We start from the raw sequence: 27,606 nt of genomic DNA, 5'->3' as shown, positions 1-27,606 counted from the left end.
TTTCTATGTTGTCTGAACATCGGATCCTTACTCTTGCTCCGGTGGTGGACTTTCAGGAGTTTCAACAGTCGGTTGTTGAGGGTCAAATATTGCATATCAGACCCAGTTATTGCCTGGATTTATGAACATGGTACCGTTTAATAGCCCATTTTAATCATGTTTGTGTTGTAAGGTGGAATTGCGAGCTGAGACTGGATCGGGATGCTAAAAGCACAGATTTAACGTTCAGAATGCACCAAGGCAAGGGACAGACTCTAGGGGACTAAGATCGACGGAATTACAAGCCAGGGATCAGCGAAAATCGAGAAACTGAAACTCAAGCGGCCTGAAAGTCAGCCAGAATGCAAGATCACGGGGTTCCCACCATCCGTTCAGCTTAAAACTTCATACATGGCCAAGGGCCCACAAATTAACCGTACATGTCGAATTTCAACCCTCAGATCCCTCCGAAAGTGGCCCAACGGACAGATCAGCCCCTTGAATCATTATGTGGGGCCCGCCTGATATCTGGATATTCTTCAAGTTTGGTCTCAACCACTCAATCTACAAGAGGGAAGGAATAAGCGGAGTGGATCGACCACACGCATTACAACGGACCCCAATTGCGACGTGCGTGTACACAGCACGTCCGCACGCGAGCCACACCGGGCTAAGACTCCTGTTCAAAGTCGGCTTACCCGACTCTTTCCGCAGCAGCAACAACGGACGCACCAGGGTCCGCCGATCTCTCTTAGTGGGGCCCACTACTCATTCTAATCCACGATCTGGACCGTTCATTTGTCCCGTGGGGCAACCAAAACCCACGCCTAGGTGTCCCTTCTCCACCATGCAAGCAAATGTGTGGAGTTCTCATCCAAAACGCAGGATGAACGGTGTAACACGAAGTTTTGTGGGTCACACCGAAATCAAACTGGACTTGGTCTCCCCGAACGGTTTTTCGTGAGCAACCTATTGGATGGCATGGATTTCTTCAAAACTATTAATGTGGGGCCCACCAACCATCACAGCGAGAAAACGGAAGCTCTGTTCGTAACAGGGCTTGCAGACGAGTCTAGTGGGCCACCATCCGAAACTCTGGTGATTGATCCGGGCTGTCTATCTTGCCCAGGGCATCATTCAAGCAAATAAGACACCCTTCTGGAGGATTCATGCAAGACGTAGCATGCGCAGGCACAGTCGCAAGGGAAACCGCTTCTTTTTGAAGCTGGAAGATGTCGGTTGTTCTGTGATCAGCAGGCCATTTTTTGGTACGATCAGGACCGTAAAAACTTATCCCAGGGGACAACCGACCAAGGCCAAGAAGCCTGACCGGTCAGATCTTGTATCGGGCTCTCAGTTTCGCCAAGACAAAATTCTTGCAACCCAAGCTGCCTGCAGTTTCTTTTCTGTTGCGTAAGCTGTCACACGGGACTGACAACTCACCGACTTTCTCCACTGCCTCCAGGCTTCTATAAAAGAGATAGAGAACGTGAGATGAGGGGGGGGATCGGGAGTGGTGGGGCTGCGTGGAAGAAGAAAGAGCAAGAGGAGAGAGAAAGTTTGGCCGGCTGGTTCCTTTTCTTCCCTGCTTTTCTTAATTTTAATTGTTTTTAAGATGTTTAGCTTTGCCATGTCTATGCTCGGCTAAACCTCTTAGCTAGGGCTAAGAGGTGAAGCTTGTAGCGTGATGGGAGAACTATTTGCTTGTGCCTTTTGTTTAGATTGAATGGATTTTGATTTAATTTTATTATGGGAATATTTTTAGTTTTTAATGGTCTGTTGTGACTGAAATTACAATGGGTCTGCGATGGCTTTGAGTATTTCTTTTTCCTTATTTTGATTATGACGTCAGGAAGCCCTATTGTTCGCCATCATCCCCTGGGCATGGTTGGATGTCGGTACCCTTCCTAACCTTCATAGTATGTTGATTGGTTGGTAATTAGTTTAATTCTGTTGTTTGCTTTGTCCCCTGGGCATAGTTTGGTGATGGAATCCATTCTAATTCATATACCTTTCATCTCTTTAAAATTATATCAGAAGAAATTCAGTTTAATTTCTATGAGTTTTAAAACAGGCATAAGATCTCCCTGATCTCTACAAGTGGATCCTCTGAATCCCTAGTTTCCTACCTCTAAATTTCTTAAGTTTTACATTAATCTCTCACCATTATTCATCAATCTATATTTGATTTAGATTTCATCTTAGGCTAGTTCTATTTCTACCTAGTTTCAGATTACGCAAAGGTTTCAGTCCCTTGGGATTTGACCTCGGTCTTACCGAGTTTATTACTACATCACAACCCTATACTTGGGGAGTGAACAAGTTTTTGGCGCCATTGCCGGGGATTGACGATTTCATTTTCTGAGATTAATTGGTTTTAGAATTTGGTTAAGATTAGGATTTTACTAACTTTAGGTTAAAGGTTTTTATTTTATTTTATTTTTAAGAACTAGTTTGTTTTTAGAAACTTTCTAATTTTATGTTTAGATTTTCTATTTTAGAAACTTTCTAATTCTAACTCTTTTAGAATCTAACTTTGTTTCCTAACTTATTTTTAAAAATTTTCTACTTGTAGAATTTTTGTTTAGAAACTAACTTTCTATTTTTTAGGCTTTTAAGATAGAAATTTCTAATTCGGTAAGCTCTTTCTCTACTCTCTATTTTTCAGATCTCTTTTAGGAACTTACTTTCTAGTTTAGGACTTTCCTAATTTATTTTAGAGCTTTCCACTTTCTTTTAGGAATTCCTTCTTTTAGAAATTAGTTTACTGCTATCTTTCTTTTTAAGGATTTTCTTTCTCTTTTTAGAATCTAACTTATTTTGTTTTATTTTGCAGGTTTTTAACTTAGAGACTCCAATTTAGTAACTTCCTTCCAACCCTCTTTTTCTTTTTAGATTTTCTTTTCCTTTCTTAGGATTAGGTTTCGAGTTTGATTGAGGGCTGCGAGTGTTTCATGCCCAAGTGGGCCCGTGACAACACTCGACGTCTCTTGACCGAAGGAGGATTGGTTGAGGGGTTAACTATCCATCGCAGGACTAAACACCACTCGAAATCCCCTGAGTTAATTGAAGTGATGGCTGAGAACCAACCTCTTCTACCTCAACCTAGGGTGGAAGACATTCAGGATGAGAATGAGGTGCATCAAGCACCCCCGCCTCGTACTTTACGAGATTACTTACAACCAGCAGGGGTGAGTACACCCTCATGCATGATTTTTCCTGAAAATACAGGACATATGGACATCAAGCCAGGGGTTATCCAACTCCTTCTTAAGTTCCATGGGCTTGAATCTGAAGAACCATATCTACATTTGAAAGAGTTTGATGAGATCAGAGCCACTTTATATTTTCAAAATGTGTCTGAGGACACAGTCAGGCTGAGACTCTTTCCTTTTTCCTTAAAAGAGAAAGCTAAGACGTGGTTACATTCACTGCATCCTAGATCCATTGGCACATGGAATGATATGCAAAGGGAATTTATAAAGAAATTCTTTCCACATCATAAAATGATTACCCTTAGAAAAGCAATCATGAACTTCACCCAAAAGGAGGATGAAACATTTTACCAATGTTGGGAAAGGTTCAAGGATTTGGTCAGTTCATGCCCACAACACGGCTTTGAAACGTGGCGTATTACAATTTTTTTCTATGATGGACTGACATCTTCCATGCGCCAAATGGTCGAGACAATGTGTAATGGAGAATTCATTAATAAAAATGTCGACGAGGTATGTGATTACCTCGATAGTCTTGCTGAAAAAACACAATCATGGGATTATTATCCAAAATCGAACACCATGTCTAGGCCGACTCAATTAAAGGAGAAAGGTGGATTGTATCTCTTGAAAGAAGAGGATGACCTCAAGTGTAAAGTGACTACGCTTATAAGGAAAGTTGAGGCCATGGAAGGAAAGAAGGATAAGGTTAATGAAAGTGTTTGCGGCATCTGTGATTGCAACATTCATATAACTGAAAATTGTCCTACAATACCCGCCTTTCGAGAAGTGTTGAATAAACAATCCAATGCCGTAAATAATTATCAAAGACCTTTCGATGGACTAACCTCTAATACATATAATCCTGGTTGAAAAAATCATCCAAACTTTAGTTGGAGAAATGGACAAACTGCTACCTCTTAAAGTTTCTTCAATCAAAATCCAAATCAGGGGAAACCTCAAGAAGAACCGGTTCAAAATTCCATGCAAGAGCTGACCCAGGCAATGCGAGACTTTATACAAAAGATGGATTCACGTATGGCGGTTATAGAAAAGGGGATGCTTCCTGCACAACCGCTCCCCAATCCTAAACCGCATTACGAGATAAGTGATCCCAGCTCTTCAAATCAAATGGGGCACGCTAAATTCATCACCACTCTTAGAAGTGGGAAGATCATTGATAAAACCCTCCCGATTAGGCCCGAAAAGCCTCAAGAACTAGAAGAGGACAACAATAATGGATCTAGTGAGACCCCATAAAAATTAGAACCAGAACTTCTAGAAAAGCCAGTTGCTCCATTTCCCCAACGGTTGGTCGCACCAAAACCTCTCTCTAACTCTCAGGATATCCTAGAGGTGTTGAAACAAGTGAAGGTCAACATTCCTCTACTTGATGTTGTAAAACAGATACCTTCATATGCCAAATTCCTGAAAGACTTATGCATGACCAAATGACGGCAGAATATTCAAAAGAAGATCTTCTTGACCGAGAAAGTGAGTGTCATTCTAAAGCAAGACGTGCCACAGAAATTCAAAGATCCCGGTAGCCCAACCATATCATGTGTAATCGGGGACCATCGAATTGATCATGCACTTCTTGACTTCAGAGCGAGCGTCAATCTGATTCCCTACTCGGTATACAAACAGTTAGGTTTTGGTGAATTAAAACTCACCCTAACCACATTACAACTTGCTGATCGCTCTGTTCATGTACCAAGAGGGATAATTGAGGATGTGTTGGTCCAAGTTGATAGATTTTAATACCCGGTAGATTTTATCATCCTGGACATCGAACCTATCAATAACATGAGCACTCAGATTCCCGTCATTCCTGGTCGCCCATTCCTTGTCACTTCAAACGCAATTATCAACTGCAGGAATGGTGTCATGACTATGTCCTTTGGGAATATGACATTGGAGTCAAACATCTTTTTCAATAACGGTAGAAACTTAGAGGATGATGACGATTTTCACGACATTAACATGATTGACTCTTTAGTGGAAGATACGACACCTCTGACCTTATCCTCTGACCCTCTAGAGACATGCCTAGCCTACTCCCATAATTTTGATAATGACATGATTAGGGAGACGTGTGTCTTGCTTGATACTGCACCGGTACTTGAAATTAACCGGTGGAGGCCACAATTTGAAGAGTTGCCCCAAACTGATGTAGTGCCTCTACCGTCTAACCTCAAGCCACCGAAGCTTGACCTAAAACCTTTGTCCTCTGATTTAAAATATGTCTATTTAGGTCAAGATGAGACATACCCGGTGGTGATCTCTGCCCACCTGGAGAAAGAACAGGAGAGTATGCTTATATCTACTCTCATTGAGCATAAGGGAGCCCTTAGATGGACGATAGTGGACCTCAAGGGAATCGACCCCTCGATTTATACTCACTGCATTTATCTTGAGGATAATGCGAAAACAGCTCGGCAATCACAACATAGACTAAATCCAAACATGAGGGAAATGGTTAAGGTCGAGGTTCTTAAACTATTGGATGTGGGTATCATATACCCCATATCTGATAATCAATGGGTGAGTCCAACTCAGGTGGTTCCTAAGAAATCCGGGATCACCATCGTAGCCAATGACAATAATGAACTTGTGCCAACTAGAGTTACTACTGGTTGGAGAATGTGCATTAACTACAGGAAGCTGAATACCGTCATGAGGAAGGACCACTTTCCTTTGCCCTTCATTGATCAAATCTTGGAAAGGCTAGCTGGTCATTCCTATTACTGTTTCCTTGACGGGTATTCGGGCTACAATCAGATTGAAATCGCCCCTGAGGACCAGGAAAAGACTACATTTACAAATCCCTAAGGCACCTTTGCCTACAGAAGGATGTCATTCGGATTATGTAACGCCCCTGCCATCTTTCAGCGATGTATGATGAGTATCTTTTCTGACATGGTGGGGAAATATCTAGAGGTCTTCCTGGACGATTTCTCTGTTTTCGGTTCATCTTTCAGCGAGTTCTTAGAGAGTCTTAAATGTGTGCTGAAAAGATGTGAAGAGAAGAACCTGGTACTTAATTGGGAGAAGTGTCATTTCATGGTTCATAAGGAAATTGTCCTTGGACATATTATCTCGTCCAAAGGAATCGAGGTGGATAAGGCAAAAATCGATCTTATCTCTAACCTACCTCCACCTAAGAACATCAGAGATGTGCGATCCTTCTTAGGACACGCAGGGTTTTATAAACAATTCATAAAGGACTTTAGTCTCCTCTCTCATCCCTTATGTAATCTTCTGCAAAAGGATGCACCATACGAGTGGACTGAGCAATGCCAGGAAGCTTTCACCAAGCTTAAGGGCATGTTAACCACTGCACCTATCATGCAACCACCCGATTGGAGCCTTCCTTTTGAGCTTATGTGTGACGCTTCTGATTATGCTCTTGGAGTGGTTCTAGGCCAGAGAAAAGATAAGAGGCCCTACGTCATTCATTACGCAAGTAGAACTTTAAATTCTGCCCAAGTGAACTACTCGACTACGGAAAAGGAACTCCTAGCCGTAATGTTCGCTTTGGATAAATTTAGGTCCTACTTGATCGGATCCAAGATCATTATCTACACAGATCATGCGGCACTTAAGTATCTTCTTTCTAAGAATGATTCTAAGCCCCACCTGATACGATGGATCCTTCTACTCCAAGAATTTGATTTGAAAATTAAAGATAAAAAGGGAGTAGAGAACGTAGTAGCCGATCATCTATCTCGCCTTAATACCTCTAATTCCCCTGAGGCGACCCATATCAATGACATGTTCCCTAATGAACAACTATTCAGAGTCTCTCATTCGCCTTGGTTCGCTGATATTGCCAATTATCTTGCCACAGGTTCCATACCGACGCAGTGGACTACACAAGATAAGAAGAAATTCTTTACCAAGGTACACAAGCAAGGCTTGTGAGCGTTGTCAAAAATTGAGAGCATTATCCCATCGAAATATGATGCCTTTGAATCTCATCCTTATCATAGAAGCATTTGACTGCTGGGGCATTGATTTCATGGGACCATTCCCCCAATCATTTGGAAATTTGTATATTTTGTTCACCGTAGAATATGTCACTAAATGGGTCGAAGCAATTCCGTGCTGAAATAATGACCATCGCACGGTCATTAAATTCTTAAAAGAGAACATCCTTTCGCGGTTCGGAATACCTCGAGCCATCATTAGTGATGGGGGCTCACACTTTTGTAATAGACCCTTCGAGAGCTTAATGAAGAAATACGGTATCTCTCATAAGATGAGCACCCCATACCATCCACAAACAAGTGGACAAACTGAAATTTCCAATAGGAAAATTAAACATATCCTAGAGAAAACGGTTAACCCTGAGCGTAAGGATTGGTCAATCCGATTGACCAATGCCTTATGGGCATACCGTACTGCTTTTAAAACCCCTATTGGAACGTCTCCCTTTAGACTTGTATATGGGAAAGCTTCTCACTTGCCTGTGGAGTTGGAACATAAAGCGTACTTGGCGATCAAAAATCTGAATTTTAATCTGGACAACGCTGGCTCGCTACGTAAACTTCAATTAAATGAACTTGAAGAAATCCGGAACGATGCGTATGAGAACTCGAGAATTTACAAAGACAAAATGAAGGCGTTTCATGACCAACGTATTCTACGGAGATCATTCATACCTGGCCAGAAAGTACTTTTCTATAATTCTTGATTACATCTCTTTCCAGGTAAGCTTCGATCTCGTTGGACTAGCCCTTACATTGTGATCACTGCGTATCCTCATGGGGCTGTTGAGATAAGAGATCCTGACAATGGCAAGGAGTTTAAAGTAAATGGACATCGCTTAAAGCCATTTGTCGAGAAATTTGATGCAGAGGACATGTCCATACCTCTGACTGATCCTGTTTACCAGGATTGATCTCCTAGTCTGATGGAGGTATAGGTAGGTTTCCTATTTTCATAAGACTATGGTAGTTTCCTTTATGCTATTTTAAGATAGACAGTAAACTTAACGCTCCTGGGAGCCAACCTAGCTTTTCATTCTGTCTCATTTTCCTAGTTAGTTAGTTCAATGTTTGTGGGTAATATTGCTGCAAACCCTCACGAGACTACAACTCGTCCACTAGGGGCAACCTAGGGGTTTAAAGGCTTGTTGCATACGCTAAATGCAATCGAGAGTACCTGCGAAAGTGGTGTAGGTAGGATCTTATTTTTGTGATTTTATTTTTATTTTGTTTTTGTTGATTTCTTTCTTATGCTAACTCACTTTTACATTGATATTTTTGAGAAAGCCTCTTGATTCTTTCGTCCAGGTACTATCTTTCCCTCACTCCTCTTATATTTTCATTGTCCCATGTGCATTGCATGCTTATTTCTTTTATATTGAGGACAATGTAGATTTTAGGTTGGGGGTGGGAGATTAGGTTTCCTAATCAGTGTTTTCTTGGTCTTGAGCAAAAATTATGAAATTTTTTTAATTTTTCTGGAATTTCTTGTGAATTTGAAGTGATTTTGACGGCCATCTTGGATTTAGAATTACAAGATAAGTGATGCTGGAAATTTATGACTCTTGGATTCAGCTATTTGTTAGATTTTACAGTTAAGTTCGAACTATTAATCCATGGTTAGAGGTTTTAAATATTGATTGAATCATGATTTCACAAAACACATCTCGCTTGCACATTAAGGGTTCAGTTCGATATTAAAGGATTAACTTGGTGATCACTAAGCTTGAAAGGATTGGGCGAATGGTCTACACCATAGGTTTGCTCCCTATAGGTGTAGATTTAATTCCCCATGGATGATATGTGAAAAAGTGGGTGTACAGTCTTCACCATGGGTTTGCTCCCTATAGGTGCAGATTCGAATCCCCTACTCATCGATGGAAAAATCAGAAGTTGGTAGGTTGATCTATGGGGCAGGTTTTGGGTTTAAGTTTTGGTGGACATGATTTCTCTTATGAGTTACCAATGATATCACGAAATAGAGAAGTGAACCTTAACGATAAAGCGGAGATTACATTATACACTCATGGAACTCAATGATTAGAATTTTTCTAATTAATGGAATAATACTTTAAACTTGATTATGAAGTTTACCATGCACCTGAGTCTAGGAGAAAGTAATACCCAACATTCATGAATCTGAGAATTCTCATATCTGGATTATTCTGCAAAAATCACTCGAGTTTATAGAAATTGTTCTGTAATTCTCAACTTACTTTTCGCATATTTTGCTCGGGACTAGCAAAATGCTGGTTGGGGGTTGTGTTGAGGGTCAAATATTGCATATCAGACCCAGTTATTGCCTGGATTTATGAACATGGTACCGTTTAATAGCCCATTTTAATCTTGTTTGTGTTGCAAGGTGGAATTGCGAGCTGGGACTGGATCGGGATGTTAAAAGCACGGATTTAACGTTCAGAATGCACCAAAGCAAGGGGCGGACTCTAGGGGACTAAGATCGACGGAATTACACGCCAGGGATCCGCGAAAATCGAGAAACTGAAACTCAAGCGGCCTGAAAGTCAGCCAGAATGCAAGATCACGGGGTTCCCACCATCCGTTCAACTCAAAACTTCATACATGGCCAGGGGCCCACAAATTAACGGTACATATCGAATTTCAACCCTCAGATCCCTCCTGAAGTGGCCCAACGGACAGATCACCCCCTTGAATCGTTATGTGGGGCCCACCTGATATCTGGATATTCTTCAAGTTTGGTCTCAACTACTCAATCTACAAGACGGAAGGAATAAGCGGAGTGGATCGACCACACGCATTACAGTGGACCCCACGTGCGACGTGCGTGTACACAGCACATCCGCACGCGAGCCGCACTGGGCCAAGACTCCTGCTCAAAGTCGGCTTACCCGACTCTTTCCGCAGCAGCAACAGTGGACGCACCAGCGTCCGCCGATCTCTCTTAGTGGGGTCCACTACTCATTTTAATCCACGATCTGGACCGTTCATTTGTCCCGTGGGGCAACCAAAACCCACGCCTAGGTGTCCCTTCTCCACCATGCAAGCAAATGTGTGGAGTTCTCATCCAAAACGTAGGATGAACGGTGTAACGCGAAGTTTTGTGGGTCACACCGAAATCAAACTGGACTTGGTCTCCCCGAACGGTTTTTCGTGAGGAACCTATTGGATGGCATGGATTTCTTCAAAACCATTAATGTGGGGTCCACCAACCATCACAGCGAGAAAACGGAAGCTCTGTTCGCAACAGGGCTTGCGGACAAGTCTAGTGGGCCACCATCCAGAACTTTGGTGATTAATCTGGGCCGTCTATCTTGCCCAGGGCATCGTTCAAGCAAATAAGACACCCTTCTGGAGGATTCATGCAAGACGTAGCATGCGCAGGCACAGTCGCAAGGGAAATCGCTTCTTTTTGAAGCTGGAAGATCTCGGTTGTTCTGTGATCAGCAGGCCATTTTCTGGTACGATCAGGACCGTAAAAACTTATCCCAGGGGACAACCGACTAAGGCCAAGAAGCCTGACCGGTCAAATCTTGTATCGGGCTCTCAGTTTCGCCAAGACAAAATTCTTGCAACCCAAGCCGCCTGCAGTTTCTTTTTAGCTGCGTAAGCTGTCGCACGGGACTGACAACTCATCGACTTTCTCCACCGCCTCCAGGCTTCTATAAAAGAGATAGAGAACGTGAGATGAGGGGGGGGATCGGGAGTGGTGGGGCTGCGTGGAAGAAGAAAGAGCAAGAGGAGAGAGAAAGTTCGGCCGGCAGGTTCCTTTTCTTCCCTGCTTTTCTTAATTTTAATTGTTTTTAAGATGTTTAGCCTTGCCATGTCTATGCTCGGCTAAACCTCTTAGCTAGGGCTAAGAGGTGAAGCTTGTAGCGTGATGGGAGAACTATTTGCTTGTGCCTTTTGTTTAGATTGAATGGACTTTGATTTAATTTTATTATGGGAATATTTTTAGTTTTTAATGGTCTATTGTGACTGAAATTACAATGGGTCTGCGATGGCTTTGAGTATTTCTTTTTCCTTATTTTGATTATGACGTTAGGAAGCCCTATTGTTCGCCATCGTCCCCTGGGCATGGTTGGATGTCGGTACCCTTCCTAACCTTCATAGCATGTTGATTGGTTGGTAATTAGTTTAATTCTGTTGTTTGCTTTGTCCCCTGGGCATAGTTTGTTGATGGAATCCATTCTAATTCATATACCTTTCATCTCTTTAAAATTATACCAAAGGAAGTTCAGTTTAATTTCCATGAGTTTTAAAACAGGCATAAGATCTCCCTGATCTCTACAAGTGGATCCTCTGAATCCCTAGTTTCCTACCTCTGAATTTCTTAAGTTTTACATTAATCTCTCACCATTATTCATCAATTTATATTTGATTTAGATTTCATCTTAGGCTAGTTCTATTTCTACCTAGTTTCAGATTACGTAAAGGTTTCAGTCCCTTGGGATTCGACCTCGGTCTTACCGAGTTTATTACTACATCACAACCCTATACTTGGGGAGTGAACACCGGCCAAGGGTTCGAGTATCCATAGGTGGTGAAATCCCACCACGGCATGAGTGTGTGGGGGTGTGTGTGCGTGTTAAAAAAAAAAAAAAAAAGAAGTTGTCTGAACAAACTAAAATATCCAAGGAAAACTGCTTCATTTTCTTTTCTTTTCCCACTATCCAACCAAGAATATCTATGAAATCCTGTTTAAATAAAATATGTTGTTTTTTTATATATAAAGTTATAGCTTCATTTTCTTTTCTTTTCCCACCATCCAAACAAGAATATCTATGAAATCTTGTTTAAATAAAATATGTTGTTTTTTTTATATATAAAATTATAAATTATAACTACCTAGTTGGTTGAAGTTATTACCGTGTTTGTTTAGGACAACATTTAGTATAGGTGGGGCATGCCTTTCATTGAATCCAGATAGTTCAAACATATTGTCCAGTAATTCAGATTATAAGACATTGTACATCTCTTTTCTAAAAGTTATGTTGTAAGAGTTTTACTAATCCCACGTGTGGGAAAGACTCTGAAATGGCCGTGTACTGCAATCTCTGCATGGAACCATTTTTATACTTGACTCGCCTATCTGAACCAATGAAAGTGCATGCAGGCATCTTTCATCCACACTATCCCACATGGGATTAACATTTTTTTTTTTGTAAAGATTGTATTGGATGTTGTCTTTTATGCTTACCTTCCAGAAGAACATGTAAAAGGAGTGTATTTCAGCCTTACTCTCCAAATCAAGGGATTGAGAACGCCGCCATACAAGCCAAGCAAGGATTCCATGACCTAATACCTGCATGAAAATATATTTAAATTCAAATGAGTTACTGTGTTGTCATCAGAAAGCCATCCATTTCAAAAAGAACCTTCTTGCTTTAGGAAATAAATTGTAAGGCCCTTTTGATTGTGGGGTGTGTGTGTGTGTGTTTTATATATTTATTTTTTCTAGCCAAAGGGCCCAGAAATGAGGGCACAAAATCCCACAGGCGCTATGTAATATACATAGCTTGATTACAATTTACAATCAATGTGTTGTATATGGCACATATGATGATGATTTTTTTTTCACAATTTTAGTTGCACAGTCGAGAGAAAAACAATCTTAGCTTACTCTTCCTAAAAAATATTTAGAGACACTCATAAATCTTTTACTCCTCACATTGCCAATACAAAGCATGCACAAGTGAGCTGAGAATGGCCATTGAGAATATCTTATTGCGACACACCAACCCTAGAAGGATCTGAAGTGTGTTCATTGTATTTTGGCAAAACTGTGTGGTTCATTTTCAACAGTCAGAAGGGCAAATTTGAATCCCACAGTCAGCACTCAATTCAGCTCAATTAGGTAAGAAAGAAAAATAGTTGGAGAAACGGTGTACCAAACAGGCCCCTGGAAGAGATTGGATTCAAATCTTCTCAAATTCCAATTAAAAAAGGATAGGTTTGTATTATCATAGGACTAGCAAAACAACACCAAACGATTTTGTGTGAGTGCAAGTGCGAAATGCATGATTTCATGACATTGTTAAGTGAGGGGAATTGCATACCGTAACAAGCTTATTGTATATAGATGAAGAAGAAGCTCCTACCACCATGGCTGCACAATATCCTGTTAACAAGATACTAATGCATAACCTAAATACCTGTTCCAACCAAACAAACATCAACCATGATTTTGCATTGGAAATGGTTAAGCCATTGCTCGAAGGATTAGCTAAGAAGTGGAGCTGAAAGTCTTTTCTAACCTGTTCTTTGCCTATGCGGATGCTTAACGATTTGACACCGAAGCTTTTATCTCCTTCAACATCAGGAATGTCCTGCTTATTGAAACCTAAGTAAGATTTCTTGATTTCTTGGTAACTAACATCTAAATTTCACTACTATAGATTATCTTTTTCTGGAATAGTTGGTGCTTTGGCTATGAAGTAATGCATTATTGGAGGAATGCTAACTGTACTCAGCTTATCACACAAGTGGGGCACATGATTTAGTGATCTAGACTGTTGACATGATGGGCCCCGCCTTTATGGACCATGCCTCAAAAATCAATCAGTACAGAAGTCCTAGCCATTTAATCTTTTGCCTTAATTGAATATGGACAGTTGTTATTCATTCCTAGCTAACTCTGTTTGCAGGACACAAATGTTTGATGTGAAGTCTATCCACTGTGGGACATCATATCAATGATCTGGATCACTGAACCAAGGGCCCCAATTGCCTAAAATAAGGACCTGAAGATATCATAGATATAATTATGGCTGTGAATTTTACCTTGAATAATGATATAGCTGTCATGAGAAAGCACAAAGAAACCACTGTAAATACCAGTGACCTTGAAATGACGAATGGCCTTCTGAATGTTTGTGTCTGAAAATTTATCAAAGGATCATCAAAGTATTGCTAGGTGGAATTCATGCTGACAGCAAAAGAAGAAGGAGAAGAAGAAGAGGAGGAGGAGGAATGCTCCTTGCCCATGCATCACCAAGATCATAAAATATGGACCCAAATGCGTGCCAACTAGTGCATTTGTGAAAGAGGGCTGTTCATCTGTTGGGTCCCATGATACATGAACCATAACAAAAAAATCAGGTCAGTTCAATCACCAAGTAAGCCAAATACATCCACAAAAAATAATCACAAGCTGTGCTAAACTAATGTCTGGCCCACCAGCTTGACATTCCTTGGGACATATTTGTTGCTTGGACCACCAAATGAAATGCATGGATCTTGCTCATGTGCCACACGGGCACTTGCAGATGTCTGGAACTAGCATTTCTTGTTGAAGAATGTAGACAATGTGATCATCATAAGAGAAAAGTGAAGAACCAATCCTACCTGCATGTGCATGTATATCGCTATCGGCATAATGATGGCCCGCATACACAAGATGGACAATGCGGCTAGAAATGCAGATTGTTTCCACCGTAGATATGGAAGCTGAGTATCATGATGGAAGCAAGAAATAAAAGAAATTACATATGAACACAATACCATGTATAGCAAAAGAACACAAGAAATGATTGCTTGTTGGAAACAATTTCTGTGACTAGTTTCAAATTTCATGGGCTAAAGCACATCTGTTAAGGTTATATTAGGCTACTACTGCAAGAACAATAATTCAAAGATTTTTGGGATTTTTACTCTTGTAGGATTTCCTAAAATCAGACACTAAACTTGTATGGATATGAATTAGCATTTCGTTTCCAAAATGACACAAAAGCGACAGTAGCAATTTTTGGAAACTCCACCAAGAGTAGAAATTCCAAAATTGCGAATACTTTTATTCACTCTTGAAATCACAATGAGCGAAACGCAACCTAAAATCAATCTTGAAAATCTTTTATAGACTTTCCCAAAGTCATCAAGGAAGAGAAATGTACCAACGTGCTGAAAGAACTGATTAAGAAACATGGGGGGGTTTTGTAAGGTTTCATCTAACATACGACCCTTTCAGTTTGCGGTTTGTGTGAGTGAGCCCATGGAGATTCTGACTGTTGATTTGATGAGAGCCCCTCAAGGGAACATAAACTAAAAACATCCCTGGTTAGAATATCCTAGCTAGGCACCTAATTATTGGCCTTCTCAACATAATGTGTTGGAAATTAAACCTAATTTTAGGTAATTTTGTCCTTGTCATTGAATCAGTGTGTGTTGAATTGTGTGACTATTCCAATGCATGGAGAAAGTGCAAGGAGTGAGGCACCTATGTTTAAAGTCTTCTACGTGGGAATTGTAAATTTATGTGGATCTGATATTAAGAAAATCTACAAGAAATATTTATATTGACGCATTTATTGCCCTTGGGATACAGAAACATATCAGTGTTGTAAAGGAAATATCATATGTATCACAAAATACATCTCTATTTTTCTTTTTTTTTGGAAACATTGGAAAATTGATAGAACTTTTCGATGAAGCTTTTGAGGATATTAAAAAAGACATTATTATACACTTAGAACTCAAAAGATCACAAAAGATAAGTCACATAGTAAGTTTCCTTTGAATAGGGTCCTAAAATATGCATTCTCTAACAAAAGTGATGTAATAATATCCAAAACCAGTTCATATCAGTTATAAATCATAGAAGACAGGTATGAAAATACAACAAATATATTTAAAGCAAAAAAGAAGAAGACGAAGTAAAACATATGGTGCATTTAATATAAAATTAATTATATTTTATAACTAAAAGAATTAAATTTATTTTTGAAAATAAATAAATGAGTGTGGCTAATCTTAAGATCAACATATACTCATCAACAGAAATATTAGAAACAAAGATTGGTTAATTGTTTTTTTTTTTTTTTTGATATTTTTAATTTAAAAAATACATTTTATTTTAAATTCAAAGAACTTTTGTCAACTTGTAGGTCAGCTTACAAGTACTCTCACATAAATTTTCCACATTCTAATTGCAAGTAAAATAGATGAAATTGGAATTTTTTTCGAATTTTCCCAAATTCTCTCATTTTTCCCCAAATAAAAAATTGGAAGTGAGAATCTATAATTGAGCATGCAAAACATGCAAAATCATGGATTAACCGATTCTAAATAATTTAAACGAGAAAAAATAGTTTTAATTGAAAAAAATTCACCTATTGAGTTCCAATCCACACTGCTCATATGATTTAACTAATCAATACATATGCATGAATAGAATTATGCTCAAATGACAATCACAAACACAAGCATATATAGTGGTTTAGTTTCCCTCCTCTACTACCAGCGGACATACTCTCCTCAAGTGTACCGTTATTCACTATCGGAAGTTTTAAACTAGGTTCACCTCTAACCTATACAAGTGTACACCCCGACAGGAGGCCTACACAAGGACTTGCAAACGTATACTCCCGTAGGAGGCTTGCATAAGGACTTATCAAGCGTACACTCCCGCCGGAGGCCTACACAAGGACTTACATGTACTCACCCGTATTGGTGGCGATACGGTCCTACACAAGAACCTACACGAGTTTGGGTCACAAACTCTATACTCAATCCTACATAAGGAAAGAGAATGTGGACTCTTATAATTGATAACTTGCCGGATTGAGCCCCTTTTGTAGCGCTTGGCTGAAGTTGTTTCTTCAAAGCTCTCCCATGAGTGAATCCACTCCTCAATTGCTCCCTCGATCGTTGATGTCGATGCTTCAGGTCCTACAATCGTTTGTCTTACATATGATGTGCCAAAGAGGTGTCCAAGGCAAGGAGGGTTGGGTGAATCTCCTACAACACATGAGAATAATGTAATTCCTAGGAGATTCACCTATATGGGTCTTCTAGAGAGTTTAGACAAGGATTTAACTATAGGCATCATGTCTAATATCTAGAAATGTCAGAGCTCATCCCCATCTGCGAATAGGAGCATGAAATGCTCATTAGAGTGAAGAATCACAAGATTATTGGCATAAAACTCTTTAGACTGAGGTATAGGATGTGTGGTATGAGTAGGATAACACCTAGCCTCTATTTGCACCAAAAACCCATCTGAATGCCTAAGGTCCATATGCCCTTTATAAAGGAACCAGGTTCCAATGGTAAAAAACAGGCAAAAAACAGTCTGTTCGATCAATCGATACAAGCCATCGATCGAGCGATGCATCGATTGATCACTATAATTTCAGCTTAAATCCAAAAGCTTGCTGGACAATTTAAGGCACCTTCGATCGATTGAACTCGACCGAAATGATTTCTAGATAGATACTTTCTGGACAATTTCAACTCAAGTTGATCAATCGGGCAGATCCATTGATCGATCGAAGGTTCGATCGACAACCCTCAAAAGTCTGTTGTTTTGGGCAGTTTGGTTTACAATAGCTTCACACCTCTTTTAGCCTCTTATTCCAATTTTGGCTTTTAAGGCTATGGATGATCAAACAAGGTTCACCTATAATAGTTAGGATCATCTAAAGGCTAAGGGTAGTTTTGGGTCCAGGTTAGGGTCACCAAGGCACATTATTTACCTGTTCTTCACTTCTTTGATGTTTCAGTCTTCATGCGTCTTCGGTCGTCCACTTCCAAGGGCTCAACGGTCTCCCTAACACATGGACTCATGTGATTGACAAACAAGGTGCACAAATAAGTGCACTAACAAATAAGTCATTATTATTTTACATGTGGTGTTATCCACTCCCCAAACACCTCCACCTCAAGAGTGGTTGTGTTCATGTTGCTTGTGGCAAGAGGCGATTCTTACTATTGACCATATTGGCAATAGAGTGATAACAATTACTATAAAATAGTGAAAAGAGAGATGGATAAAACAATCTAAAAGATAGAGAAGAGAAGAGAATGGGCTAAAATTAGGGTTTACGACCCCTCTCCTTTTATGTTATGAAAGTTTCATTAATAACAAAAGCAAACATCCCCTTTATTCCAAGACTGAAATAACCCATCTACATGGGCCTATGTAGGCATGACATTCATTAACACTCTCCCTCGCATTGGAACATACATATAATTTGTACCAAGCTTGGAATATATGTAGTCTAAGTGGAAAAAAATGCCTTGGTGAATATATCAACAAGTTGGTCCTGAGATCAAGCATATGGAGTAGAGATTTTGTCATTGTAAACTTTTTCATGTAGACAGTCGACTTTGATATGTTTTATGCTTTTGTGATGGACTAGATTCGTTACTATGTATGAAGCAACTTGATTGTAAGAAAATAACTGCATGGGTAAGTGAATTGTAAATCTCATTTCTTACAATTTGTTTTTGATCCACATCATCTTATGGGAGGTATGAGCCACTGCTCCATACTTTGCCTCAACACTCTATCGGCCACTACTCTTCCATGTGACTAGATTTCCTCCCACAAATGTACAATATCTAGTAGTGAATTGTCTATCTGATAAGAAACCTATCCAATCTGTATTTGAATATTATATGACCTGAAGACGACTATTCTATTTATACAAAATTCATTGACCCGGTGCTCTTTTAAGGTAACGCAAAATCTTCAGGTACTCTTGGAGAACTCATAAATTGGCTTACCACTCTTACTGCATATAATAATATCTAATTGAGTAATAGTTAAGTAAATAAAATTTTCAACCAATCTTCTATACCTCCTTGGATCCTCCATTGCATCTTCTTGATCACTTACAAGCTTGCGATTAAGATCCAATGGATGTTAACCAACTTGGTCCTAAGAAGACCAACCTTGCTTGGTCCCAAGAAGACATGTCTCCATTTATAAATCCAGAACATATTTCCATTGAGATGGATTAGCTCCTTTGGATTTTCTACTTCTACACCAAGGAAGTATCGAAGAAGACCCAGATCTTTTGTGAGAAAATACTATTGAAGATACTTTTTTAGTTCTTGAATTCCCTTGTGTCACTTCCAGTAATAATGATATCATCCACATATACTACAATCACAATGAGACCAAAGATATCATTCCGTACAAAAACAGAATAATTAGTATGACTTCGAACAAAGCCAAAGTTTATTACAACTTGGTATTGAGATTGTTTTAACTCGTAAATTATTTTTCACACGTTACACACTTTATCATGCTCTCCCTAAGCAACAAATTCAGAATGATGCTTCATATAAACTTTCTCCCTACGATCACCATGAAGGAAGTCATTTTTAATATTAAGTTAGAAGAGGGGCCAACCATGATTAACAACTATAGACGATATAAGCCGAATGGAATTCAACTTGGCTATATGAGAGAAGTTTTCATTGTAATCAACACCAAGTGTTTGAGCATACCCCTTAGTGACTAGGTGAGCCTTAAACCATTCAACGGTACAATCAGGATGAAAAATGATTATGCAGACCCATTTATAACCCACAACACATTTACCAGTCAGAAGTGTGGTTAGGTCACAAGTGTCATGTCAATGAATTGCATTCATCTCTTCCTATATAGCCTGCTTTCACCCATTATGTAATTGTAATTGAGCTTCCTTGTATGACTTAAGAACAAATTGAGAAGAGAAGGACATGACAAAGTTGTGAAAATTTAGAGATAAGCAATGAAAGGAAGCATATTTAGAGATGAGATGATCAGTATACATATGTTTACGTTTTCCTAGGGCAATGGGGCAATGGGAATATCAAATGTATTTGGAGAACTCATTGGACTACAAGTCTCTGAAGAAGACATGTTGGGTGGCACGTGATGATTGATTGACCATCTATCCATTTTAAACATGAGTAAACCTTCATTGAGGCACAATGAGAATGGAAGGAGTAATAAATAATGGAGGTCGAATGTCTTCATTAACGGCAACAAGTATGAGAATAGTTTTTGTATTAAGAGATTTGTTATCTTTTGAGGAAAAATAGGATAGACTAAAAAAAAGGTAACATTTGCACATACATATTGTTTTTAAAGTGATGGACTATAACAATGGTAACCCCTTTGTAAGAGAGAATATTCAAGAAAATAGAAAAATATATTTAATTGTTCAAGCATAAAATTTATCATAGCTAAACTCTGACTAATGGACAAAAAAAAAAAACAAAAAACAAAAAAAAACAAAAAAAAAAAACAAAAAAAAACAAAAACAAAACAAAAAAAAAAAACTTTAAGAGGTAAAGAAAATAATTGAGTATCTTAAAACAGAACTTGATGAGATGATTGACCCTTTAAAACAAACGAGGGCATTCAATTTATCAAAAAATATGTTGTGAGTAGTACACCATTTAAAAAATTCTTAGTAATATTATGTGAATTAAGAGAGAACCAAGTTACCTCAAGACCTTACACAGAAGGTTTTTCCGCACCAACTCCTACTTATCTGCATTTGAAGCACCCAAAGGAGAATTTGGTGTCTTTCTGGTCAGTACTGAAAGCAATCGTCCCTACCGTTGTAAAAAAAAAAAAAAAAAAGAGCACCTAGCTTTTCCCATTCACTAGGACTCAATTCTATGTCCAAACATCGCATGCCAACAAATGTGATCACCATCATAGGTACTCAAGATATTGTGTATGGAGAGGTAGATAGAGACGACTATTAGTAGTTTTGGTTACCAAGATATCTTTTTTTTTTTCATTGCTTCCAGTGATTTTTTGGGTAATCAGCTCCCATGCAACAAACAATCAAATTTAAACTAAACCGTTATCGCTCTTCTTGCTTTCCTCATGGGCAGGAAACACGCCAGCAACATGTGTTGCATGATTCCACTGTGTTTTTTTGCATGTCGATTAGATGGACAGTTGACCGGAAGATCACTTTGATTTTCCTAGCCAGCAGGCGGGCAAAGTTCTGATCTTGTGTGACAACACTAAAGAATATATTCACTGATATGTAAAATCCAAATCATCACTCCTCTGAACTCAATGACCTCCATTATAGGCATTGCATTCCCTTCACTTGCTGCCCAGAAAAGGAAAGAATATAGGCCGCCCTTACTCAATTCCTCTTCGAGGAATTACGGGTGGGGAAATATGGTCAACCCTTACTCAATTCCTCGAAGATGACAATTTTTTTTCATTCTACAATCCCATTTTGTTGTGGGTTGTGCATGCATGATGTCTAATATAAGATTTCTATTTTAGAAAAAAAAAATGACTAAAAGCTTGGAACATGTACTCCTTGCATGGTATGCCAAAACTAGTTAACGACTATAACACTGTTACAAAACGATAATCATGGTAACCGTTATGCATTACTAGGCTGAAATGGACATAATAACTATTGCATAAAAAATAGCTTGAAACAATCTCAAAATAGATTTTTATATATATATATATATATATATATATATATATATATATATATATATATATATATATATAAAGAAAAAAGGTTGTAACGATAACAACGGTTGTTGTTACAACCACCATTACCATCATGGAACACCATGACTCCTTGGCATTATCAGACTGAAATGTAGACACTTTCGAATTAAACTAATCTTGCACTTTCATGTGGAAAGTCTTAAAATTATAAAATAATTCGGATCTATGTTTCATTAAAGAAAGTCATGTCATTCTTGAACAATCATCAGTAAATGTAACAAAATACTTAAGGTTAGACGTGTTAGATTTTTTTAACTGGATGTTAAATATCTAAATGAAATAAACGATGACTCTCAACATGTGGTGGAAAAGTAGCATGGTGATGCTTACCTGACTTATAAATATAACACTTTAAATATGATTTCGAGAACAAAAAATAAATGATACCCTTAAGAATCTTCAATCATGGATGACCGAGACAATAATGTCACTAGTAAGCTAATATGTCTTTGTGTTGTTGCACCCACAACATTACAACTAAGATAATACAACGTATGAGTGCAAGCATGCATGTAGACATTGTTAGACAGCTCACATACCTTGTATAACTAGTATACTTTGTATAGTTTATTTCATAGGTAGAGGATTTTGAGTTTATTGTTTTCCTTTTATAGATGGTTGTAATCTCTATATATTTAACCCCATTGGGTTGTCTAAAATACAGAAAACCTTCAGTTCCTCTTGGCTTTCATGGTATCAGAGCTTCCTTGATCTGAAATCGCCCCTGCGTCATCCGGTCACCACCCCTGCTGTGTCCGGCCACTGTCTCTGCTCGTCCAATCGCCCCTGCGTCGTCCAGCCGCCCCTCCTGCGTTGTCTAACCATCCCTACTGCGTCCGGCCACTGTCCCTACTTGTCCGACCACTCCTGCGGCGTCATCCAGCGACCCCTCTGCTCTAGATCTGCTCGTCCGAACCCTGTTCTAGATCTGTTGTTTCAGATCTGCTGTTTCAAATCTGCTGTTGCTCCAGATCTGCTTGTCCGAACCCTGTTGTTGTTTGAACCCTCTGCGTCTGCGTCTGCATCTGCATCGCTGCGTCTTCCCGATCCAGATCCAGATCCGAACCTGTTGCTGTTGGTCCCGATCCTCTGTTCGTCCTGATCCAGATCCAGATCCGATCCGCTCCAGCACCCCTCTATTCATCCCACTCCAGATCCAGATCCAGATCCAGATCACGATCCCAATTCAAATCCAGAACCAGAACCTGTTGCTGTTGCTGTACGGTACATCTAAAATTTCTTCTGTTGCAACTCCTTGGGTGCTTTATAATACTTTAGCTCAATGGACAAGAACTCATCACGTCAAGAGGCCCCACGTTGTAGTTTTGATGGTACCAACTATTCTCTATGGGCCATCCATTTTCAGAACTTCCTCAAAGGTCATGGTTTGTGGAGACTAATTGATGGATTTGTTACAATTCCCACTTCCACCGATGCTAACAAATTAGTTGATTGAGAAATGAACAATGGACGGATTATTACCTGGATTCTTGATTCTGTTGATCGGTCCATTGCTATTGGCCTCACACCTCATCACACTACTAAGGTAATGTGGGAGCATCTCCAAACAATTTATCAACAGAGTAATGCGGCCCGGTTATACCGCCTGGAACAGGATCTCATTAACCTTACTCAGGGTGATGACAGTATTCAATCATTTTACTCCAAAATTGTCACAATTTGGACTGAGATGACTATGATGGATCCAACATTTCCTCATGACTTTAAGATATTCCAAACTATGCGCGAAAGTGCGCAAGTTCGACAATTTCTTATAAAGCTGCGTCCAGAATTTGAGCATTGTCGAGCTGCTCTCTTGAACCGTAGCCCTACTCCTTTATTGAATTCGGTTATTAATGATTTATTAGTTGAGGAACAGCAACTGAAAGCTCTCTCTCTCTTCCTTCATCAACTCCGGGATCATCTGATATGGTGCTTGCTATGTCCACTATTACACTAACACGTGGTTCCACTCCTTTGACTTGTCGCGGCCGCAACAATGTGGGTCATATTGTCGCTCAATGCAAAGAATGGTGCGCTTATTGTCGATGAACTGGTCATAGTATTCAGGAATGTCATACACGTGCTTATGCATCTTCTTTCGGCCATGGACGGGGTGGTCGTGGTCGTGGTCGTGGCCGTGGTCGTGCTCTTTCTACTACTACTGCCACTATTTCTTCTGAGCCATCTGTTAGTAATTCTACATCTACTGTTTCTGCTGAAGGTCTTTCATCTCCGTTGACTCCTGTGATGCTCCAGCAAATCGTTCAGGCCCTTTCTACAGCCAGTATGTCAGGTATATCCCCATCTACTACATGGTTCTTCGATTCGGGTGCTTCCAATCATATGATCAGTGTTGTATCCCATCTTCGTGACATTCATCCCTACACCGGCAATCAAGCTATTTCTACTGCGGATGGCACTAAACTACCTATTCAGTCCGTTGGATCATTGACTTTCTCTCCTTCTACTCATCGCCAGTTCACCCTTCGTGATGTGTTTCATGCCCCTAACCTCTCCTCCAATTTAATTTCAGTTGGTCAACTCACATCCAATAACTTCTTAGTCATATTTCTTCCCAACTGTTATTTTATGCAGGATCTGGCAACGGGAAAGGTACTTGGGAGGGGTAGGAAGCATGGTCGTCTGTACGTGCTGGATTTTGATCCATCTGTCACTCCAGCTCGTTATTTCTTTTCTCCATCTTCATCAGATATTTGTTCGGCAAATAAATTGTGGAAACTGTGGCACTTTCGCCTGGGTCATCCACATTCCGATCGGTTACTTCAGTTAATTTCGTCTGGCATGTTAGGGAATATTTCTCTCAATAAAAATGATTTGGATTATTCTTGTTCTTCCTATTGTCTTTCAAAAAGTAAATGTATTCACTTTTCTCTAAGTACTACAAAATCATCTTCTATGTTTGAACTTGTGCATATGGATGTCTGGGGTCCTTCACCAATTATGTCTCTCTCTGGGTTACGATACTGTTATATTCATTGATGATTTCACACGTTACACTTGGATTTACTTTCTGCAATCTAAGTCATAGGTTTTTGAAAAATTCAAGTTATTTCACTTTATGGTGGAGAATCAATTTCGGGTTCCAGTTCAAACTCTCCGCTCTGACTCAGGGAGGGAATATCTCTCAACCGATTTTCATACATTTCTTCAAGGGCATGGGATTATTCATCAGACCACCTGTTCTGATACTCCACTGCAGAACAAGGTGGCTAAACGAAAAAATCGTCATATTGTTGAAACTACCAACACCCTGATGACAGATATGAGTGTTCCTCGTTCTTTCTGGGCGGAAGCAATGTTACATTCTGTCTACTTAATTAACCGGATGCAAACCAAAGTTCTGAACAGTAAATCTCCTTACTTTGTTCTCACTGGCTTACCTCCTGCATATTCCTCATTTCGTGTTTTTGGTTGTATCTATTATGTTCACCTAGCTTCACGTGAACAGAACAAATTATCTCCAAAATCGGTCAAATGTATGTACTTGGGATTTGGGGAAACTTAAAAGGGTTTTCGATGTTATGATCCGATTTCTCGTCGTGTTCGGGTTTCACGACATGTTATTTTTCTTGAACACATTACCTTTCATTCATCTCTTCCTCCTCCACACACTTCAAACTCTCTTAGTCTAACCGCTTTTCTAGAATTTCCGTTTGCCTCAAGTACTCTCCCTCATCTGTTGCAGGTTTACTCACGTCGACCACGTACAGATCCACCACCTATTATCCAACCTGAACCTAATGTACCTGTTGCAGATCCCAAACTTACCTTGATACGTCGTTCCGCTCATGAACATCGAGTGCCTAATCGCTTGATATGCTCTATGTATGCCATGAATGCTACTCTGGATACTGTTTCTATTCCTACTTCATACTCTCAGGCAACCACTCATGATTGTTGAAAGAAGGCTATGGCAAAAGAACTTGCGGCATTGGATGATAATCATACGTGAGACATTGTCACTCGACCTGCTGACCAACAGCTAATTGGTAGCAAATGGATTTATTCTGTCAAGCTCAAGTCTGATGGATCATTAGATCGATACAAGGCTTGACTTGTCGCTCAGGGATACAGACAGGAATACGAAATTAAGTATGATGAGACTTTCACTCCCATGGCCAAGATGAAAACTGTTGTACTCTTATGGTTATATCTTCTGTTCGCTCATGGCCACTCGCTCAGATGGATGTGAAAAATGCCTTTCTTCATGGAGACCTCCAAGAAACTGTATATTTGAAACCTCCTCCTGGCTCTTTAATCCCTGACAATAAAGTATGTCGCCTAAAGAAAGCCTTGTACAGCCTCAAACAGGCATCTCGGGCATGGTTCCAATGCTTTCACGATGTTGTTATGGGTGCTAGCTTTACTCAAAGTGGTCATGACTCATCCTTATTTTTGTGCACCACTGCTCACAGAATTGTTATTGTTCTGATCTATGTTGACGACCTTCTCCTGATTGGTAGCAATGCTACTGGCATTTCGGCTTTAAAAGAAGTTCTGCAATCATCCTTCAAGATGAAAGACCTCGGCCATCTAATATACTTTCTTGGACTTGAATTTTTACGTTCCAACCGTGGGATCCTGGTCAGCCAGCGTAAATATACCAAGGATCTTCTCACATTAGTATCATTGACGGATCAGAAGACAGTTCAGACTCCCTTAGAACTTAACGTTCACTATGGCCGTGACGATGGTGATTTACTTGCACAGCCCGACTTATACTGTCGTTTGGTTGGGAGTCTGGTTCTCTTAACTATGACTCGCCCTGATATTGCCTACGCTGTCCAAGTCGTCAGTCAGTTTATTTCTGCTCCTCAGACTCTTTATATGACTGCGGTGTTGCGCATCCTACGGTACCTTCATGAAACTCTAGATCGATCCTTGTTCTTCTCTTCCATGGCGACTCTGGACCTTCGTGCTTATTCGGGTGCTGGTTGGCCGGTTGCGCTCTCACACGAAGATCTACCACTGGCTATTGTGTCTTTCTCGGCACTTCTCTCATCTCTTGGAAGTGTAAGAAGCAGGCCACTATTTCCAAATTGAGCACAGAAGCCGAGTATCGGGCGATGTCCGCTGCATGTAGTGAGCTCGTCTGGTTACATGGACTTCTTTCAGACTTGGGCATTCCTCTTCAGAATCCTACTCCACTCCATGTCGATAATCTCAATGCCATTCAAATTGCCTCTAACCCGGTTTTTCATGAACGGTCGAAGCATATTGAAGTTGACTGTCACTTTACCCGTGAGAAATTTCAGTCTGGGCTCATTTCTCTTCCACATGTTGCATCCCATGATCAGATTACCAACATTCTCACCAAGTCCCTCACTTCTGCACGTCACTCTTTTTTAATTGACAAACTATTACTTGTCGATGACCAGCATTAGTTTGAGGGGGGATGTTAGACAGCTCACATACCTTGTATAACTAGTATACCTTGTATAGTTTATTTCATAGGTAGAGGATTTTGAGTTTATTGTTTTCCTTGTATAGATGGTTGTAATCTCTATATATTCAACCCCATTGGGTTGTCTAAAATACAAAAAACCTTTAGTTCCTCTCGGCTTTCAGACATATGCTAAAGGTACAGATGGAGCAGTAGTTTGACCAACTAATGTATGAATGGGTCCCTCAATATGAGGTACCATTGCCCGTGCGTTAATGCAACATTGACATTCATTGTATATGGTGTTGTAAGAGATGATGGTTATTTAAATTATTATGCATGAAAATTCATGAAAAGCATTGTCTTCATAGCGTCTTTACGATTCTAGTATTTTAATTCATGTTCCTTTACTTTTTATACTTTAATTCAAGTATTTCTTCTATTTATATAATTTTGATATAATATGAAAATTTCAAATTTGGGTAAACAAGTGATTCCACTAAGCATGTGTAAGTTCACCCTATCTTAGGTAATGTTTCAGATGTAGAGTTAGATTATTGCAAGTGAGTGGGTCTTTACTATTAGATTTCCCTTTCGTTCATTAGTACTAATTTAAAAAAAAATAAAGTTCATAGTATAATTGAATATTTATTTAAGGAGTGGTGACTTGAGTAGAGAATTGTAATGCCCTGAAAATCAGGGGTCGAGCAGAAGCTCAACTCCCGAGTTCCAATGCATCACTTATGTAACATAAATAATGATGATTAA

General features: G+C 39.6%; 1 protein-coding gene and 1 non-coding gene across 2 annotated transcripts in view; both read right to left on the bottom strand.

Annotated features, from left to right (window-relative positions):
• Window positions 1-27,606, bottom strand: part of LOC131257009 (probable homogentisate phytyltransferase 1, chloroplastic) — a 125,301-nt gene that overhangs the window by 74,902 nt on the left and 22,793 nt on the right. The window contains exons 7-11 of the mRNA XM_058258161.1: window positions 14,507-14,608; window positions 13,943-14,038; window positions 13,417-13,488; window positions 13,219-13,314; window positions 12,360-12,464 (exon numbers count right to left, since the gene is read on the bottom strand). Of these exons, the coding sequence (XP_058114144.1) occupies window positions 12,360-12,464; window positions 13,219-13,314; window positions 13,417-13,488; window positions 13,943-14,038; window positions 14,507-14,608 (471 nt within the window). The remainder of the gene's footprint in view (window positions 1-12,359; window positions 12,465-13,218; window positions 13,315-13,416; window positions 13,489-13,942; window positions 14,039-14,506; window positions 14,609-27,606) is intronic.
• Window positions 3,492-3,598, bottom strand: LOC131257118 (small nucleolar RNA R71). The gene has a single exon (XR_009177136.1). It is a non-coding gene; the product is annotated as a small nucleolar RNA R71 (small nucleolar RNA).

The sequence above is a fragment of the Magnolia sinica genome, chromosome 9, assembly GCF_029962835.1.
Source record: "Magnolia sinica isolate HGM2019 chromosome 9, MsV1, whole genome shotgun sequence".
In the NCBI taxonomy this organism is placed as follows: domain Eukaryota; kingdom Viridiplantae; phylum Streptophyta; class Magnoliopsida; order Magnoliales; family Magnoliaceae; genus Magnolia; species Magnolia sinica.
The sequence above is the reverse complement of the archived record's forward strand: the minus strand, read 5'-3'. Positions and strand labels throughout refer to the sequence as shown.